We start from the raw sequence: 17847 nt of genomic DNA on the forward strand, positions 1-17847 counted from the left end.
TTTTTTCCCAACCATTGTGATTTGTCTTTCATGCAGATTAGTTAGAATTCACTGCCAGGTTTTTTCTGCCTGCCAAAATGATCCAGTCTGTAATAACAGATTTTGTAAAAGTATATATATATGTATAGCCGACTGGAAGAGATCTTTCCCCCCAGCTTCTTGCATGTTGAGGATGTTTGAGCTATTTTTCATCTTTAAAAGAAAAAGTAAGGTGTTAGGCCCTTTTGTGGGAGCCCATTTTTTGTTGTCCTGAGTTACGGTCGGGGGGGGGAGGGTAGAGGGTTGAATTCTGCAGAAGAAGACGGCATCTGTGCTTTAAATTGCTCTCGTTACTGGAATAGAAAACCAAGAGGGAGTTCCCTGCACATTTTCTGTAATGCTTTTTAATGTTTTTTCAAGCTGGAACAGGGTTCCTCAGGCCTGATGAGTTTTTAAGACAGTGCTTTGCCATTGTCATTTTGGCTGATTGCTTGTTAAATGCATTTGACAGTTTTTTTAAAAATTCCTAATTGGCTTTGTCTCCCTTACACTCTGCCTTCCCCCTTCCCAATTACTGAAAAATAACCATTTTAATTGTCAGGTTAGAAATTAAATTGCTGAGTCTTGAGTTTTTTTAAGTGTATCCTTTAAATTAAAAATCCCAAATGTTTATTGTCATGGTTAAATGTAGCATCTCCGCATCTGGGTGGAAGCTGCCTATTTTTCTTCCCCATGTTACCAGGGACCATCTGTGAAATTCATTTTCCAACCAGACAGCTGCTGTGAGCAGAATGAACATAAATGCTCATTGGAAATTTATGAACCAGTTAAATATGCATTCACCTGCAGAGTGAGAACCACGTTTAATTATAAACAGTATAGTCCGTGGGCAGGTTTTCTTTTTAAACTCAGTATTTGTAGAGCTAGAGTAAAAGCAACCCTTTGCCAGCTACTCAGCCCTTTTGGCCAAGTTATCTTGAAGGGTCTTAGGGTTTATTAAGAACTCTTACTCTCTGCATACTCCCGTTCTCTGCAGTGCTTGTAACAGCTTTTGGGTGCAGACTTTGCTCAGCATCCTTTTGCACTCAGCTTTTTACAGGTAGGTAGTGGACTAAAGTCCAAGTCCTTTTACTTTTCCTCCACCTGAAAGGTAGGTGAGATTGTCCCCTTCATAGTAATACCAACCGTTTTACTGAGACTTCATATAGCAGATGGGCCTGGAAAGAATTTTCTGCTCTTGTGTTCACTGTAACAGGACAGGGAGATCAGACAGCCTCAGAAATCTCTTCGTATCTAGTGTGGGACTTAATTTTTTAATACTGTTATTGATATTGTTCATTCACAGTGTAGTTAAAGGGGGGAGCCTCCACTGCATTCTTTGGCTTAGGCCTGAGATTGCTTGCTGGTTTGTAAGATCAAAATATCTAAATACTTGAGGTTTTTGTTTTCCTCTTAAAATTCTTCAGGGAGAGAGAAGGGATTGTTTCTGAGGGGTACTGAAAGTGTGGTTGAATGTGCGACATACAGGTAGGTTGTCAGCATAAGCTGAAATGTATGCATGTGAGAACTTTGATATCTCCCCCCACCCCCCCACTTTCTTCTTTCTTAACTTCTTTTTCTCTTCCTTATAGAAGTTGAGGCTGAGGGAGGACGGTAGGCACAGGAAAAACATGGCAACACCGCTCTGTGCTTTCAAACCAAAGTGTCACCCCCCCCCCCCAAAAAAAAAAAAGTTCGTCTAAGCACTGATTAGTCCATTATAGGCATTTTTTTCTACACCAAAATTCTGATTTTTATTTTATTTTATTTTTTTTTAACACAAAGGTGCCACCACAGGGCGTGTCCTACTCTCTTGCAAGTCTTGAAAGCATCCCTTTGCGGGCAAGGTCTCTGGGCAAGCAAGCGGTATTTGGCCTGCTACTTGCTTTCCTTTTTCCACCGGGGATATTGTAATCATAAAGTCAAAATAACAGCATATCCCAAAATTCAAAAGCTATTGTGGCCTGAGCACAGCTGAAATCTAGTAGTTTTTCCTGTATAGCTCCAGAGTTAAGTCTTCTGCCTCTATGTCTGCCACTCATAATTCAGGTTCTGCCTTTGCTTCAGAATGTGAGCAGAAGAATCCTCATTTGATGCTAATTATTGTACTCACGATTGAAACTCATTTAGGGAAAGGATTTCTATATTAAGCTGTGGGGCTGCTTCTCCCCAGTCCCTCCCTAACAATTCATTGTGTGGACTTCTCTCATCTAAAAGGTTGGTGGCTTTTGCTTGGGATCAGTGCTCTCTATTTATGTCCTTGCTGGTTTCTGAACACATTCCTGTTGCGTTAAGACTTGAAAGATTTGTAGATGTATGATGTTCAGGCACAGGATGCTAAGAGCTTAAGAGCTGATGTTACTATTCTTAGTTTGTAAATTGTCCTTTTGATACCATCTTGTTTCTTTTGTAGGTATAAATAAAACACTTGACAATAAGGTGTGAGATTTTTATTGCTTAAAAAATTCTGACTACAGGCCAGTGACAGTCTCTTAAGAGTTTTTATTTGCTTCAAGACCATGTTGATTGACTAACACCTTAGCACCTAAAAATGTGAAAGGGGGGGTGGGATTAATTGTTCTTAGTGCGAAAATTTGGGAGCAACAAGACAGTACCTAGTAGGTAAAGCCTGGGGTATTCGTTTCCTCATAACATTTCCCACCTGTCATATCACCTCTGTATCTTGACTCCCTAAACTTGATGGTCTCCTACCTGGAAAGTGAAAATTAATCACAACAGTACACTCCTGATACTTAGGGCTGTCTGTGATCTTCATTTGGGGCTTTTGCCTTATACACAGCAGGGTATATTTCCGGATTGGGATTGGCTGTTCCTTAGCATGAGTCTCACACTAGGGCCTTAGAGAGCAACAGTTGACTTGATCCATTCATGGGTTAAACACCTAAGGTTTTTATGATGGTCCAGTTGACATTGTGAGGGTACCATACTTATGTAATTGGCCCAAGTTTTAATTACCTCTATAATTTAAGGGAGATACTGATGAGAAGGTCTTCTAGAAAGAATGATCAGCGCTTTGCTGAATTCCACACTAAGCATTTTTCTGACTTCAGTTTTAACATTTGGTCTCAGTCATGTAAAAGTCACCAGGAGAACACTTCAAATAGCTTGCTTCGTGTCCATGTTAAGGTGTAGAACATCTCTGAGGACCTTCAAATTGGCATTGGAAGACTTAACTTCTTTCCTTTAAGGACTAGAAGAAAATGACAAATTAGTATCTATCGTGAAAGGACGCCTTTATAACTTTGTGCATAATCTTAGTATCTAATGCCTATTTCACAGTATGTATTCAGATGTTAAAGCCAAGGGGAAACATCTCTGCAGGTTTAACTACAGGTTCACTGACCCCATCTTGGACGCTGATGCCACCACTCCCTCTTGGCAGGCCATGAATCTAGCAGTTGTCCTCAGTTTCTTTATTTCACATCTCACACCCAGTGCACTGACAGTTCCTATCAGCTCCACTCTCGAGAAATGTCCCTGTCTCTTTCCACTGATGACCACCTCCTGGCCAATTCCAGCTGCTCCAGAACATCTCCCTGCTTTGGCTGCTTTTTACCCTACACAGCAGCTGGTGGATTGGTTTTCACATGACCCCAGTTGCTGCCGTTTGTGGTTAGAATGCAATGTGAATGCCTTACCCTGACTTAACTGAGGCCCTAGGTGATTAATCTTGGTTGACCTGCCGTATCTAGGTTTACAGTTGACTGTACTAGCCTTTTTGTCCTTTATCATACCAAGCTGGTTCCTGCCTTGGGGCTTACACGTAAGCTGTTCTCTCTGGAATGTATTTGTCCTATATTTTCCTAACCCAAGTATTTTGTCAAATGTTATCTCATAGCTGTCTTCCCTGTACACTGCATAGTACCTAAAATATCCTACTGGTCTGTATTTTTTCATGGCACAGAGTTTCTGAAAACATTTGTCTTCCCATGTTAGAATGTAAGCACCATGAGGGGCACACAGACTTGCCTCTGTTCACTTCCATATCCCCTCGAACATTGAATGGATTGGTAGCTGAGCCAGTGCCAGCAACACTGTTCTCGCAGCACCTACCTTTGGTCACATACAAGTAGAAGAAGTCACAGTAGAAGATGGTTTGTACTACCCCAGACACCACTGCAATTTGGTCATAGAAATTCTCAGTCTGGTACCGCCTGATCCAGTTAGCCAAGTAGAGGGCCCGGTATAGCCCAAGAAAGAACAGGTAATGAGTAGTAATGGTCTCAGCCTCTCCAGTCTTGCTGATCATGAAGAGCTGCGGCAGGATGGCCACTGATTCCAGGTAGATAGAGAAAGTCCAGAGGATCTGAGCCAAAGAGAGAAGTAGCCAGAGGAGGCTGGTCAAGAAGGGGCCATCTTTAGAATTTAGTTACTAAAATAATGTTTATTGGAGAGAATACAGTGAAGCAAAAGAGAATTTTTTTTAAGATGAACTAGTTCACCATTTATTCAGGTCTTATTTATTTGCTGCTCCGTGTGGCTTGCAGAACCTCAGTTCCCCAACCGGGGACTGAGCCCGGGCCACGGCAGTGAAAGCCAGAATCCTAACCATTAGTCCACCAGGGAACTCCCAGAATCATGTTCTTGAAATTTTTAATTATTTTCATCAGTGTATCATTCCACCCCTTTCTTTGTACATAAAAAATATTTTTAAGAGATTCAAGCGTACTGCTTTTTTCACAAGCATGAACGTTGCTATAGAACATAATTTTTAATTGTTGCAGAATTCTGTCATACAAACTTGATTTAATTGAGGCTGTGGTTTCTCAAAATGGAATCAATGAACACCAGCATCAGAATCTCTTCAGATGCTTGTTGCCCCAAAGATTCTTGGGTCAGAGGCCAGACCGGAGCTGAAATCTGGGTCTGGACTGTGCTCTAATATCCACTAATCACCAGTTGGCCAGAGGGTCTTAGTCTTAAGGAGTGCTGTGATGCCTGCTTTGTTTATGAACACGACTATTTAGATGTGCCCATTTTCAAGAGGAGCACTGTCAATAGCTTATTGGCAATTTCTAAACTTATAACAACAATACAAGAGTAATGGCTATGGTTGTGGCAGAAAGGTAGCCCAGATGTTACCAAGGGTCCAGAGGTAAGGACTTTAGGGAGTGTGTTTACCTTTGGGAATTAGTACTCTGTCTGGGTCCCTTCCCTTACCTCCAGAGGAGTGAAACTGTAGTTTTCAAGGAAGGAGAGGCCAATGACTGGGACCAGAAGAAACTCCAGGCGGAATGTGTCATTCTCACTGTCAAATGTTTTCCGGAATTTCCCATAGATCATGTACACCGTGACATAGGCACAGAGGAGAAAAACCACCTAAAAAGGGAGAGAGACACATGGGAATCGATAAAGTCATTTCCCAACCTATTTGCTGGGCTTCAAAGCCACCCTGAGTTGGGACCTACCAAACCCAAGGGCTAGTGTTCTGCCTTAAGGTGGAAAAGGTGAAGTGTGCTTGCACATTTCTCTTGGGCCAATGAACCTAGAATCTGAAGCTAATGACCTTTTTGTTAAGTAACTCCATGCTTCTAACTGGGACTGATAGTGCTACCATGAAGACAAAGGTGCCCAGGCGTCCTCTCACTGTGGAATGTTAGGCCAAAAAAAACAGAATTGGTCTTTGTCGGGGGACTTAGTGGCATTCCATGGCTATTTATTTATCTTAAATGTATTTATTTTTGGCTGCATTGGGTCTTCGTTGCTGCGTGCGGGCTTTCTCTAATTGTGGCGAGTGGGGGCTTACTCCTCGTTGCGGTGCGCGGGCCTCTAATTGCAGTGGCTTCTCTTGTTGCGGAGCACAGGCTCTAGGTGTGCGGGCTTCAGGAGTTGTGGCTCGAGGGCTCTAGAGCGCAGGCTCAGTAGTTGTGGTGCACGGGCTTAGTTGCTCCGCGGCATGTGGGATCTTCCCGGACCAGGGCTCGAACCCGTGTCCCCTGCACTGGCAGGCGGATTCTTAACCGCTGCGCCACCAGGGAAGCCCCCAGGGCTCTTCTAAAGCCTCAACTTCCTGGATCTGCATCAGTGACTTGAGAGCATTCTTCCACAAAGACTTGAATCAGTTGACCATCAATCCTTCAGAAAAGTGCTCTTTTTCTAACTACAGTAGCTGTCCTCCAGCATATAATGGTTTTATGATCTGGCCTCTAACGTAGTCAAGAGGCTCTCAAACTTGAATGTGCATCAAAATCATGTAGATGGCTGCCCCTTCCCCTGCCCCCAGAGTTTCTGATTTAGTAGGTTTGAGCGAGCCTGAGAATTTTGCGTTTCTAGCAAGTTCGTATGTGATACTGCTCTGCTGGTCCAGGACACTAGCCTAGAAAACTAATGTTTGCACTTCAAAACTCAGGTTATTTCCTCAAAGTCTTTTCTCACCAGAACGAGGCACACATGCTCTGTGTCACCATACCCCCATATAAAAATACTCATTGCTGCTTGTGAGCACATGTTCTGTAAATGTCTGGGTACCAGTCTGTCTCCCCTAGGAGAGGAGATTCCATAAGCGGGTCCATGCCCTGTCCACCTCTGAATCTAACTCAGGGCCCAGCACAAAACAAATGCTGGAATGAGTGAATGAATCAATGAAATGGAGATCACTTCTTCATTTCACAAATTCGGAAACTGGCCTCTTTGAGGATCCGAGACCTCATTCAGCCATGGCAAGGGCTGGGTTTACAATCCCTGCCAGGACTGCCCAAGTCAGACCCTTGGGCAGAGAAATAAACTAAGCAGGTGGTGTTTGCTACTTCTGTGTTGGATTTAAGGAGACAGCGATTTCAGGACCTCAGACTGTAGTTCACACTGAGTTCAACAGTGCACAAGTAACAGCATCCTCCATTCCACCAATCCCAGGAACAATATGCCCAGAATCCCAAAGGGACATCCCTGATATAGAGAAAGAGAACTCACTTTCAGTTAAATATCTTCTGGGTGCTAGGTACATTACACAGATTATCTCATGTCATCTTCACAATAGCCCTGCAAGATAGGTAGGATTCCTCCCATGTAGCCTTTTTTCCTTAAAAACAGGACTCCTATTAGACAATGTGCCCAACTAAAAACTAATTTCCCAGCCTCCTTTGCACATAAGGATGGTCAGTGACATGTAGATGGAAGTCACTGGAAAGCTCTTTAAAAAGGGCTTACCCGGCTGACAGGCACCCTATTGCTCTTTCTCCCCTTCCTCCTCCTTCCCGTCCTGAATGTGATGTGATAGTAGGAGCTCTAGCACCTATTTTGTGACTCTGAGGCAAACCTGAGGATAGATATCACAGTCAGGACTAGCTATATCATTTGCAGGGCTTCTTGTTAAAAAATAAGTATTTCAAAATGGCAACAGCAAAGCATTAAACCAAGCATGGGGCCCTTCTGAGCAACTGCACAGGTAACAAGCTCAAGCGCTGGTTACACTAAAGCTGGCAGAGCAGAAAGTTAAAAGGAGATGCCATCCCGGCCCTAGACTACGCACTTCCAGATTTTGTGTTATGAATGAGATAAAAATAAATCCTTACCTTATTAAAATAACTCAAGTCTCTGTTACCAGCATCCAAACCGTTACATCCCACTTTACTGACTCTGAAACCTGGGCTCCGTCCACTAAACTGTGTTGGATGGTTGGTTAAAATCTCAGAAAATGTCTCATCCCAGCCAAACCTCACAGCTATGGCCCAGGGCTGAGAGATGCTGTTTCTCCGTCTATAAAACAGGACCAAGCTTCAAAGCAACAGCTTCCCATGGCAAAACCAAATCCAAACTGTTCACCTGGATCATCTGCCCTCACCCAGCCCTCTATCGGCACCCCTACCACCAGCAGGTAGCCCTCGCCTGCTGAGCTCCCAGCGTGCCTGCCTTCTGTCTGTCCTTTGAATACACCAAGCTTGTTCCTGTCTTGGGGGTCTTTGCATCAGCTATTCCATCTGCTTAGAATGCTCCTCCTCTGAGCTTAATCCTTGTGTCACTCAGATCTCAGCTTACACGTCACCTCTTTGGAGAGGCCCTTCCTGATGACACTCCCTAAATAGCTCCCTAGTCGTTCTCTATCACGTAACCCTGTTTTTAAAACTTCTTTCGTTATAATTGAAGGAAACATCATCCTATTTTACTTATTTGCATAGCCTTATCCCTAACCAGTTTTTCTTACTTGTTTTATTATCTGTCTCCCCGGTTAGAATGTAGGTTCTGTGAGTATAGGTGCCGCATATATCTCCTTCAGGTACCTAGCTCACAGTAGGTGCTCAATAAATAATTGTCAGATAAATGGACGAATAAGTTCTCTGAAAGCTCAGGGTACCATGTTTGATTTTTTGCGGTACGCGGGCCTCTCACTGTTGTGGCTTCTCCCGTTGCGGAGCACAGGCTCCGGACACACAGGCTCAGCGGCCATGGCTCACGGGCCCAGCCACTCCGCGGCATGTGGGATCTTCCCGGCCCGGGGCACGAACCCGTGTCCCCTGCATCGGCAGGCAGACTCTCAACCACTGCACCACCAGGGAAGCCCCGATTTTTTGCTTATTTTTTAACCATTATAATAGCTAACCTTGATGGAGTTTTTAATATATGACAGCTATTGTGTATTTACATTTATTACCTCGTTTAACTTTCACAACAAAATCCTCTGAGGTAAGTACACCTATTCTTCATTTTGTAGAGGAGGAAACCAAGGTGCACAGAGGCCAGAAAACTTGCCCAAGCCCAGGTCCCACAGCTGCTAACAGCAAAGCCAGGATTCAAATGCAGGTCTGCCTGGCTCCACAGCCTGAGTCCCCAAGTATACTGTCTCACCGTCTGGGGGTTGCTTGGCAGCCCCCCACCATGGCTGCCCATCCCCCTTACCTTCATTACTGTGTTGTAGATGGAGATAAAGTTGGTGAACAGGTCCAGGTACCTGGTGGTGAAGACGAGAGCGAAAAGGATCTGGCTCTTCCCGGAGATACCTGTAGCCGGATGGGGAGAGGAGACAATAAGAACACAGACGGCCAGGCTCACACACACTCGAGAAGCCCAGAGCCTGAGCTGGAAAGGCCTCCAGAGTGTCCACTTCATAATGACACCCTGTCCAGGACACTGTCACCCTCAGAGGGCCAGGAAACACCCCTTCCCATTGGGTCACTTGAGTCTTTTACTCTCATTAGGCTGTAATCTGTCACCCAGTCTCCAAATCAAGACATGAACACCAAGTTCCCAGGGCCCCTGTGCGTGCCTGCCTTGGTTCCTGCTCTGGGGAGGGCGTGGGGATGGGGGGAGTCAGGCTTGCAGGGGGTAAGTGTCAAGGCTCCTCTTTGCTCTACCCCCAGGGTTCCACTGACAATTCCCAGGGCTCCATCTTTTGGAGAACAACTCACCGACTCTACAAGGTGCTGATTCACCAGGGAGACCACAGCAGGTGGAGGAAGGCACAGGGCCAAGGGAACATTCTATTTTATTTTTCCAAATTTTAAAGATTAAAAAAGCTTTTTTTCTAGTTATAAAAGTTATGACTATTTTTACTCATTGTAAAACAAAAACCAGATAATACATAGAGATGTAATTTAAAAAGCAACAATCACCTGAATCCCAAAGTCTGAGTGTGCGATCTTCCAGATCTTTGTTGGTGCACAGATACACACAACACATATGTGCACACATATGACACATTTGGACGCATCAAGTTGACAAAACTGGGTTTGTACTTTCCATGCTATTTCCTCATCTGCTTTGGTCTCTTTAAACTTTTTATTTTGAAACAATTTTAGATTTACAGAAGAGTTGTAAAGACAGTACAGAGAGTCCTACCCTTCACCCAGCTTCCCCTAATGGTAACACCGTGCACAATCACGGAACATTTGCCAAAACTAAGAAACTGACATTGGTATAGCACTATTGACTGAACTCCAGACTTTTCACGTTTTCCCACTGATGCCCTGTTTCTGTTCCAGGATCTAATCCAGGAATCGAGGCTACAATTAGCCATCATGCTCCTTAGTCAACTTTTGCCCACTTTTGATACATCGTGGAGGCGGTTCCTGGGTAAAAGCAAGCAGCTGCCCTGCCTCCCATTTCTCTTGCCCCATTAAGCCCACAGCAGTCTGGATACTTCACCAAACCACTCCCATGGTCCCCGATGCCCACGTTACTGCATCCAAACGTCAACTCTATCTCACCCACCCAACTCCTCAAGAGCACTCCGTCTATCCCAACCACACCTTTCTCCAGGTTTCTGTGGCTGTCCACGCTGCCAGCTTCTCACCGCCTCTGGCCACTCCTGTCCTCCTCAACACCTAATCCTCAGAGGGCTACCTGTCTTCTCCCTCTGTCCCTTTGCCATCCCATCCGACACACAAGGGACCCTCTGGCTCCAGACTCTCCTTGGATCTCTGACCTATATATTCCTGCCTGACTAAATCCACCATCTCCCCTTGAACCCCCTCCTTCTCCTGTCTTCTGTCCTTCTTCTGCCACCATCATCCCCTTTGTGCTCAAGGTAGAAAACCAAGAGCCATCCTTGAGCCTCTCTCACCTTTGTCCCCTCACCCCTGGATTTTATTCTAACTATGATGGATCTACTGGGGAATTTGACACCAAGAAGTGACATTACCGGATTCAGGGTTTGATTCCTTTGTACGCCTGATCTGTGCCTTTTCTAATTATTCCTCTGGTGAGGGACATTTTGGGGAGAGGGGACAATCCTAACGACTGACGATGAACACCACTGAAGCCCCTAATATCCTGGAGAGGGCTGGGTCCACCTGCCAGCTTTCCTACCAGCATGGCAACCCTGAGCCTCAACTGTAAAATGGGGCAGGACTGACGTGAGGACTAGATAGGATTCAGTGAGGACCCGAGTGCCTCCCTGGGGGTCTGGCAGTGGGGCTGGCTGTGGGTGAAGGAGCCCCCTGGGGGAGGGGGTCGGAGTCCAGGAGGCAATACTGATCAGCTCGGAGCTATGCCTTTCGTGATGCCACATCCCTGAGCCCTCACTGAGGTCTGGCCAGCGGGGTCCTCAGCCCCATTCAGGAGGGTCCAGGCGGCTCTAGCGGGGGATGCTTGGCTACCCCCTCACTCGGCCTTTCCCCACTCCTCCCCTCTTTCCATCCCCAGCCTGCCAGGCCCCTGGGCTTCACTCACATTTTCTTAGCTCTTTGGGAGCCCTGGAGGTCTTGAGCACAATGTTTTTTTCACACTGTTTTGAAAGCAGTGAATAATTTCCACCAAAGCAAGCTGCACATGGAGACCCCAGGACACAGAGGAGAACAGGAGCCAGTACCCGGCCAGAGTCCCTCAGGGGACCCACTGGCCAGGTACAGACCTCCTGCCATTTGACAGATGGGAAAACTGAGGCCCAAGGTTACACAGTGAGTCCGTGGCAGAGCAAGAATGAAGCTCCAGTCTCCTGCCTTCGGGGCTGGGTCACAGGGGTGTCACACCAGGCCCTGCTCCTCGGGGCTGACGGGCTGGCATCCAGGAACCTCACCCCCTCCGTTCTCAACCAGGCCTGTGCTGATTCCTCTCCGCACACACACAGGCCCCACTGCTCACCCGCCCTTTCCTTTTCCAATAGCACTTCGCTTCCCTGACAAACCGTATCATTTACTCGGTTGCTACCACTGTAGCTGGTTGGCAGTCTCCCACTGATAGATTCAGCTCCACCAGGCCAGGATCTCTGCCTGTTGCCCGGTTATATCCCAGGTGCCCGGTACAATGCCTGGCAGAGTGGGATGGGGAACAGAGCCCCCTCCTGGTCACGGCTGCCCACCCCATCCAGGGCCCTCCAGTGGCAGGGACAGGTTCAACCTAGATTCTTCCTCTCACTGGAGCCCCTCTCAGGGCTCCTGGCCCACTTCCCCTGAGTGGGAACCTGAGGGCCCGTGAGTGCCCATTTCCCTGGAGACCCCAAACCCGAATGGCCTCCAGGTCTGGAATCACTCCCTCTGCAATGACCCTCACACCGGCACCCACCTCTCCCCCCCACCAAGCCCCCTGGGCCAGCAGCCTCCACGACGCTCTCTGCTTCCTCTCTCAGCCTCCCCACACAGCTTCCAGGGTCCCCTCCGAGCCCCTCCCCTGCTCCCCAACTTTCCTTGGCTCCCAGTCCCAACTCCCTACTTGACAGACAAGGCCCTTTCACATATGACCACCCACCCCCCCTGGACTCATCTCCCTCCCAGACCACCCCGAAATTGGGCTGCTCACCATCCCTGGGACATGCCCTGCCCTCTGTGACACAACACACCCTTCCTGGGTGACACCCTGCCTGTCTTCCAGGACCCAGCACAGAGCTGCTCCCTCCATGAAGCCTCAGGGGTCCACTCTGCCTCCTTGGCACCCACAAGGAGCCTGGGCACGTCTCTGTATCCCCTCACCCCAGTGCCAAGCACAGGGCAGGCGCCTCCAGGACACCAGTGGACAGAGACGGCTGCAGGCAGCTCAGCAGCCTCTTAATACACGGGGTCTGTTTGGCCACCACCAGTCCAGCCCTGAAACTTCTCCAAACCCCTAGCAGGGCGGTCAGACTGCTGGGCAAAAGGGGGACCCCCTCCCGCCCTCCCTGGGCTTCTGCTCATGGGCGGCTCCATGCCCACCTGGGCCTGGCTGGTGCCCCTCCTGCCACATCATAGCCGCCTGAGGCACAGGCTGGGGAGGAAAGAGGGCCCAACTTGGGGGGAGGGGGGAAGTCCGGGAGGGGGAGGGGAGAGTGGTGGGGGCAGGAAAAGAGAAGACCTTGAGGGTCTGGAGCCGCTTCCTGTGTGTGCACCTCCTTCTCCCCCGCGCCCCGGTCCCCACCCTGGGTGGGGGCAGAAAGAACAATGGGCCCCAAGGGATGCTGCTCCTGGGCAGCAAAGAGAGTGTCACCTCCTCCTTATTCCCCCTCCTCTTCCAACTAGCAGCGGCAATGCCAAGCAGGGGAGAGAGGGGGTCGGTCAATGGAGGCGCAAGCCCGTCTTCCCTCCGTAACTTCCGCGGGTCCCTTTTCTGTGATATGGTACAATTTTAAGTTTTCTTTGGAAGCTGAGCTACGCAAAAACAGTTTCAAGCACCCCCAAGCCGAAGTGCCCACCCTCAACAGACATTCAGGAGGCTCCCCGTAAGCCCTGCAGCAGGGGCGTGCGGCTGGCCCTCCGCCCCCGGGGCCCCACCTCCCGCCCGGAGCGCCCCTCACCCGTGCAGCACTTGGAGCGCCAGATCTTCCCCAGTAGCAAGATCATGGCCAGGAGGTGGCTCAGGTCGCCCAGGATACGAAACACGTTCATGGTCCGGCCCGCTCTCAGCCAACTCCTGGGAAACTTTCTGGCGGGCGAGGCGGCTGCCACGTCCCCGGCCCCGGCCTCTGGGTCCCGCGCCCCTGCCCGCGCCCCCGAGCTCCGCGCTCCCGTCCGGGCGCAGCCGCTCCGCCAGCGCGCTCTTGGCGAGGCGGTGACGTGGCCGAGCCTGCCGCCGTGCCAGGGAGCCAGGAAGCGCCGCCGCCCGAGATCCCGAGATCCCGCCTCCCGGCCCAGCCCAGCGCCGCGGCTCCCGGGGCGGGGCGGCTCCGCGGGCTGGGGGGCTTCCGGCCTGGGCCAGCCTCCCGCGGCCTGGGCCCGCCACCCGCCGCCGGGGCCGCTGTGCGTCTGCGAGGTGCCTGCCACGTCCCGCCCGCCCCACCCCCCATACCCGGAGAAGGGTCCGCCGGGAGTCCGGGACTCTGCCTCCTCTGCTCGGAACCCGGGGTCCTACCGCACGTGACCGTGGGCAAGCCACTGAGTCCCTCTCTCTGCCGCGGTTCCCTCATCTGTACACAGGGCTAAGAAGACCCGTGCTGGGGTGAAGTGGTGTCCCGCGTGCCACTGCTTGGCATGAGCTCAGCAGGTTGGAAGCCCCCCATAAACGGTGACCCACTGCTACTGTCATCATCAGCCTGGGGTTGGAACTCCTCCGGTGGGAAGAAGAGCTGGAGCTGGGTTCCCCACCCTCTCACCTGTTAATTTGAAGAGCCGCCTTGTCCTGACCTGACCTGTTGGACAATGGTAACCAAAGACTCTCTGGCTGGAAGTCAGGCTGACCTTGGTTCCAGCCTGGGTGCTGAGAGACTTCCTCTCTCTTGGCCTCAGTTTTTTCATCTGTAAAACGGGATCACTGTGAGCATGGAAGAGGTCAGGTCTCTCAGGGAGAACCAGCGTCCTCCCTAGTATCTCCCTCTTCTTGGTGTGACAAAATGTTAAACAGGAGCACAGGCCAGAAGAGACTCCAGAGGGCTGGGGAATGTTGGCCAGCAAGTTGGGAGGGGTGAAGGGTGAAGGACCAACTGTGGGCAGGAGGCCTGTCAGGGCTGCCTGACCTGAGCAGGTCAGACACCCTCTCTGGGCCTTGGTCTCTGCATCTGTAGTAGTGGATCGCCTGTGTTAAGGGCCCTTATCACCGCCGCCCTTTTGACCCCTGTAGCCCCTTCTCCCACTCAGGACCTTCATCTCTCCCTAAATTACTGGCTTCCTTTCTGTGGCCCCCCTCCCCATCACAGACAGCCAGAGAGGCTTTGCCATGATGAAGTCTGTCACTCCTCTACTTGTGACCCTTCCATGGCCCCCTCACCATGACTCCCAGGGCAAGGCAGTCTTTTGAGACTCAAAATGTGGTCCAAGGACCAGCAGCGTCTGTATTGCCTGCTGGGAATGCGGAATCTCGGGCCCCACCCCAGACCAACTGAATCAGAATCTGCAGTTAAACAAGATCCCTGAGTGATTTGTGTGCACGTGAAAGTGTGAGAAGCACTGATCTAAGCAAAACTAAGAGGGAGGTACTGTTATTATCCCCATTCTACCCTGGGGAAACTGAGGCACAGAGAGCTTAAGTAATTTGCTTAAGGTCACACAGAAATTAATAGTGGAGCCTGGATTCCACCACACAGTCTGACTTCAGGGTTCATGCAATTAAATCATGACATTACACTGTGGGTTGTCATGGGAGGTGATGAGCTCCCTGTCATATGAGGCAGGTGAGCAGGGGGGTGGGTGCCATTTGTCACGGATGCTGCAGCGGGGACTCCTGCCCTGGCCGGGATAGCCATCAAGTATTGCGCATCTACCGGGTGCCAAGCGTGAGTCAGGCACATTAGACAGGTTCTCGCCATTCAGCCTCAACAGTCACCCTCAGAAGCAGGCTTTAAATCTCACTTTGCAGGAGAAGCCTATCGAGGCCCAGGGAAGTGAGATGCGTGGTCACAGTTCTTCTGGGAGGAAGAGCCAGGCACTCATCCCAGGGCTGTGACAGGTTCTGAATGGGCCGCTATGTTCCCTGCTCACCCCCCACCCCAGCCCTGCCCAGATACCTCCCCTCCAGTCAGTGCCCAGAGAAGGCGGTGGCTATTTAAATCCCTCAGGTGTGGCTACAGTTCTCTCTGCCCAACCAGCTGGCATCTCTTTCTCAGCGCCCACCTCCTCCCCAAGCCAGGGAAAAGCACGTGCATTTGCCATTTGGTAAAACATCTGTCCTCTTGAGAAGCAGCCCTAACTGCCAGCAGGGGATGGAACAAGGCTAGAATCCTCTTCCCTCTATTTCTCCAGGGGGACCACAGGGGAACTGGCCCAGGCCAGGGGAGGTCTGAGGAGTGACCCCCACGGTGGTGGAGGGGGAAGAACTCAAGATCTTGTCCTGGGCCTGCCACGGTGGCCTTGAGCCTGCCTTGTCTCCTCCTTGGGCCTCAGCTTTCCCATCTGTTGATGGGGATAATGAAGAGAGAAGTATTGCTGACTTGTTATTCAGTCCTCCTTACATCTAGTCTTCGCAGTCTCCCTATGAAACCGATACTCCCTATGTCTCAGGACAGAAAACTCATCACCCCAATTTTGCAGATAAGGAATCTGAGGCTCAAACTTGTGTCTTGCTCCCACAGGTCACATAGACCTCCTCTCCCCAAGGTTCTACCACTCTGTCCTTAGTAATGAGCCCCGCCTTTTTCACACCTACTCCATCTTCAAGGTGGAGCGTTTTTCAAAGCTCCCAACGAAGAGCGGGGGAAAATCCCCACTCATTTCATTCCCCTGGCTCTAGAGCAGGCCGGCACGCTGGCCACCTGCACTGTCGGACCTATCTTTCCCGGACGCTGGGTGGTTCCCGGCAAGTCCCTCACTACTCAGCCTCACTTTCCTGACACTCGAAATTTGTCTGCTGTAGGAATGCAATTGAGGGGAGGCCAAGGGGGAAGTTTCCTTCCGTTCAAAGGGCAAGGATTCTTTTTCCCTCATTAAGAAAGCAAACTGTATGTTCAAAGTCAGATTTATGGGAGAGTGAACGGGACAGTTGCTCAATTATAGGAAGAAAAGATGTATGTGTAGTCTTTTTTTCCTACCTGGTCCTAGCCCTTTGTTATATTTCACCGCTCTTTTGAATATCCTGCTAACTGCCTCAAGTTCTGTGGGGAAGGAAAGTGTGGATATAAAGGGAAAATCACGATCCTGAGGACACCCCACCACTTAATCAGCTGCTTCTGGCCGGGCAGGGCCCTGGAAGGAGGTGGGAGCTATTGGCCCGGGCTCCCGGGACTCCCTTCGGGTTCCTGGGGGCCGCTATGGCTTTCTCTGGTCTCGGCAGCAAGTGGACGCTCCCCCCGTGGGAGGAATGAACTCTTCCCAGGAAGCCCCGAGCCCGAGGTCCAGCGCCCGCCCCACCCCGCCCCCGCAAGAGGCGTGGACGAGTCTATTCCCTAATAGAATGGGGGTGGGCTGAGGGCAACCTTCCTGTGGTTCCGCCTCAGGTGTTCTGGAAGCTTCCCCCTCCCCACTCCTGCTCAATACGTTTTGGGTGACACACGGCAGGGCCTAGTATGCGCCCCATTTTTACCCGGCGGGGAACCAAGGTTCCAAAACCTCTCTTCCACTTTCAGTCCCAAGCACATTTATTGAAGAGCAGCTGTGTGCCAGGCGCCTTGCAGGTTGATTGTAGGTGCAGACTTAAGGAGCCCTTGGGGCACCGTGGGAGGCGGGTGCCTGTGCATGCATTGGATATGGCGCAGAGGAGAGAGTAATTACCCTGGGCTAGGGGGAGTCATGAGGGAGAACTGCAGTTAGGAAGGCTTCAGAGGATGCCAGAGCCGGGCATTGAAGGATGAATAGGAGCCTGTCTCAAGGACAGAGCCTGGGGGAAGAGAACAGAGTCCCAAGTAGAAGGAACTACATGCGCAAAGGCGCAGAGATATGTATGATACCACTCCCTGGTCGGAGTCTCCCAGTGCTGCGCAGCCAAAACAAGAAAGGAAAAAAAAAAAAAAAAATAGGAGAGGGGAGAAGGATGAACGTCCAGGTTAGAGAGACCTTTGTTCGAGGCTCAAGCTCCACCACGTACGAGCTGTCCGAATTCGCGCAATTTATTTAACCTCTCCAAGTCATAGTGTTCTCATCGGTAACTTGAGGGTAAACCAAGTACTGACTTCAGAGGGTAGCTATCAGGGTCAAAGTTAGGTTTCTAAAGCGCTTTGCAAGGAGTGAACCACGCAACAAATGCCAGTCCCTTGCTCCCCTTTACAGGACACTGAGGCCCAACGAGGCAAAGCAGAGCCGGGCAAAAACACGGAAATTCCGTGTCCTCAGAAGACAATCACTCCCTCGCCGGTTTATTCCAGGAGAAGCGCAAAAGAGACAATTTTTTGTAACCTCTCTGTCCGAGGAAGCCTTCTTGGGCGCTGGAAGTGTTCTGTATCTAGATCCGAGTGGTGATTACATGAGTTTTATACCTACGTAAAAACTCACTGAGCTGTACTCTTAAGGTGTATTACTGTTTGTTAGTTACACCTCAATTAAGAAAAAGAAAAAGAAACCAACCCTGTCCGCGATGCCCTGGCGACACGTCGCCACTGGCGACAGC

General features: G+C 50.0%; 1 protein-coding gene across 2 annotated transcripts; it reads right to left on the minus strand.

Moving 5' to 3' along the window:
- Positions 1 to 95: 95 nt before the first annotated feature.
- Positions 96 to 17598, minus strand: KDELR3 (KDEL endoplasmic reticulum protein retention receptor 3). Of its 2 annotated transcripts, XM_079936608.1 has the most exons (6): positions 17298 to 17598; positions 13970 to 14111; positions 8872 to 8972; positions 5200 to 5358; positions 4093 to 4345; positions 96 to 3229 (listed from the first exon to the last, which is right to left on the minus strand). In XM_079936608.1, the coding sequence occupies exons 2-6, from the start codon at positions 14109 to 14111 to the stop codon at positions 3189 to 3191; spliced, it is 696 nt and encodes a 231-aa protein (XP_079792734.1). In that variant the 5' UTR covers positions 17298 to 17598; the 3' UTR covers positions 96 to 3188. The 2 variants fall into 2 exon arrangements, with proteins under 2 accessions (XP_079792734.1, XP_079792735.1); XM_079936609.1 differs by lacking the exons at positions 13970 to 14111; positions 17298 to 17598 and adding an exon at positions 13175 to 13446.
- Between the last annotated feature and the right edge of the window lie 249 nt (positions 17599 to 17847).

The sequence above is a fragment of the Stenella coeruleoalba genome (assembly GCF_951394435.1).
Source record: "Stenella coeruleoalba genome assembly, chromosome: 11".
In the NCBI taxonomy this organism is placed as follows: Eukaryota; Metazoa; Chordata; class Mammalia; order Artiodactyla; family Delphinidae; genus Stenella; species Stenella coeruleoalba.

Bases quoted from the DNA above. Each gene is read 5' to 3' on its own strand.
- KDELR3 (XM_079936608.1), bottom strand. From the start codon at position 14,111: ATGAAAAAACTGAGGCCAAGAGAGAGGAAGTCTCTCAGCACCCAGGCT. The intron at 8,973-13,969 runs GTGAGAGGGTGG...ATCCGGCTACAG, and splicing joins GCGGCTCTTCAAATTAACAG to GTATCTCCGGGAAGAGCCAG. The intron at 3,230-4,092 runs GTAGGTGCTGCG...ATTTTCTTCTAG, and splicing joins CTACTTGTATGTGACCAAAG to TCCTTAAAGGAAAGAAGTTA.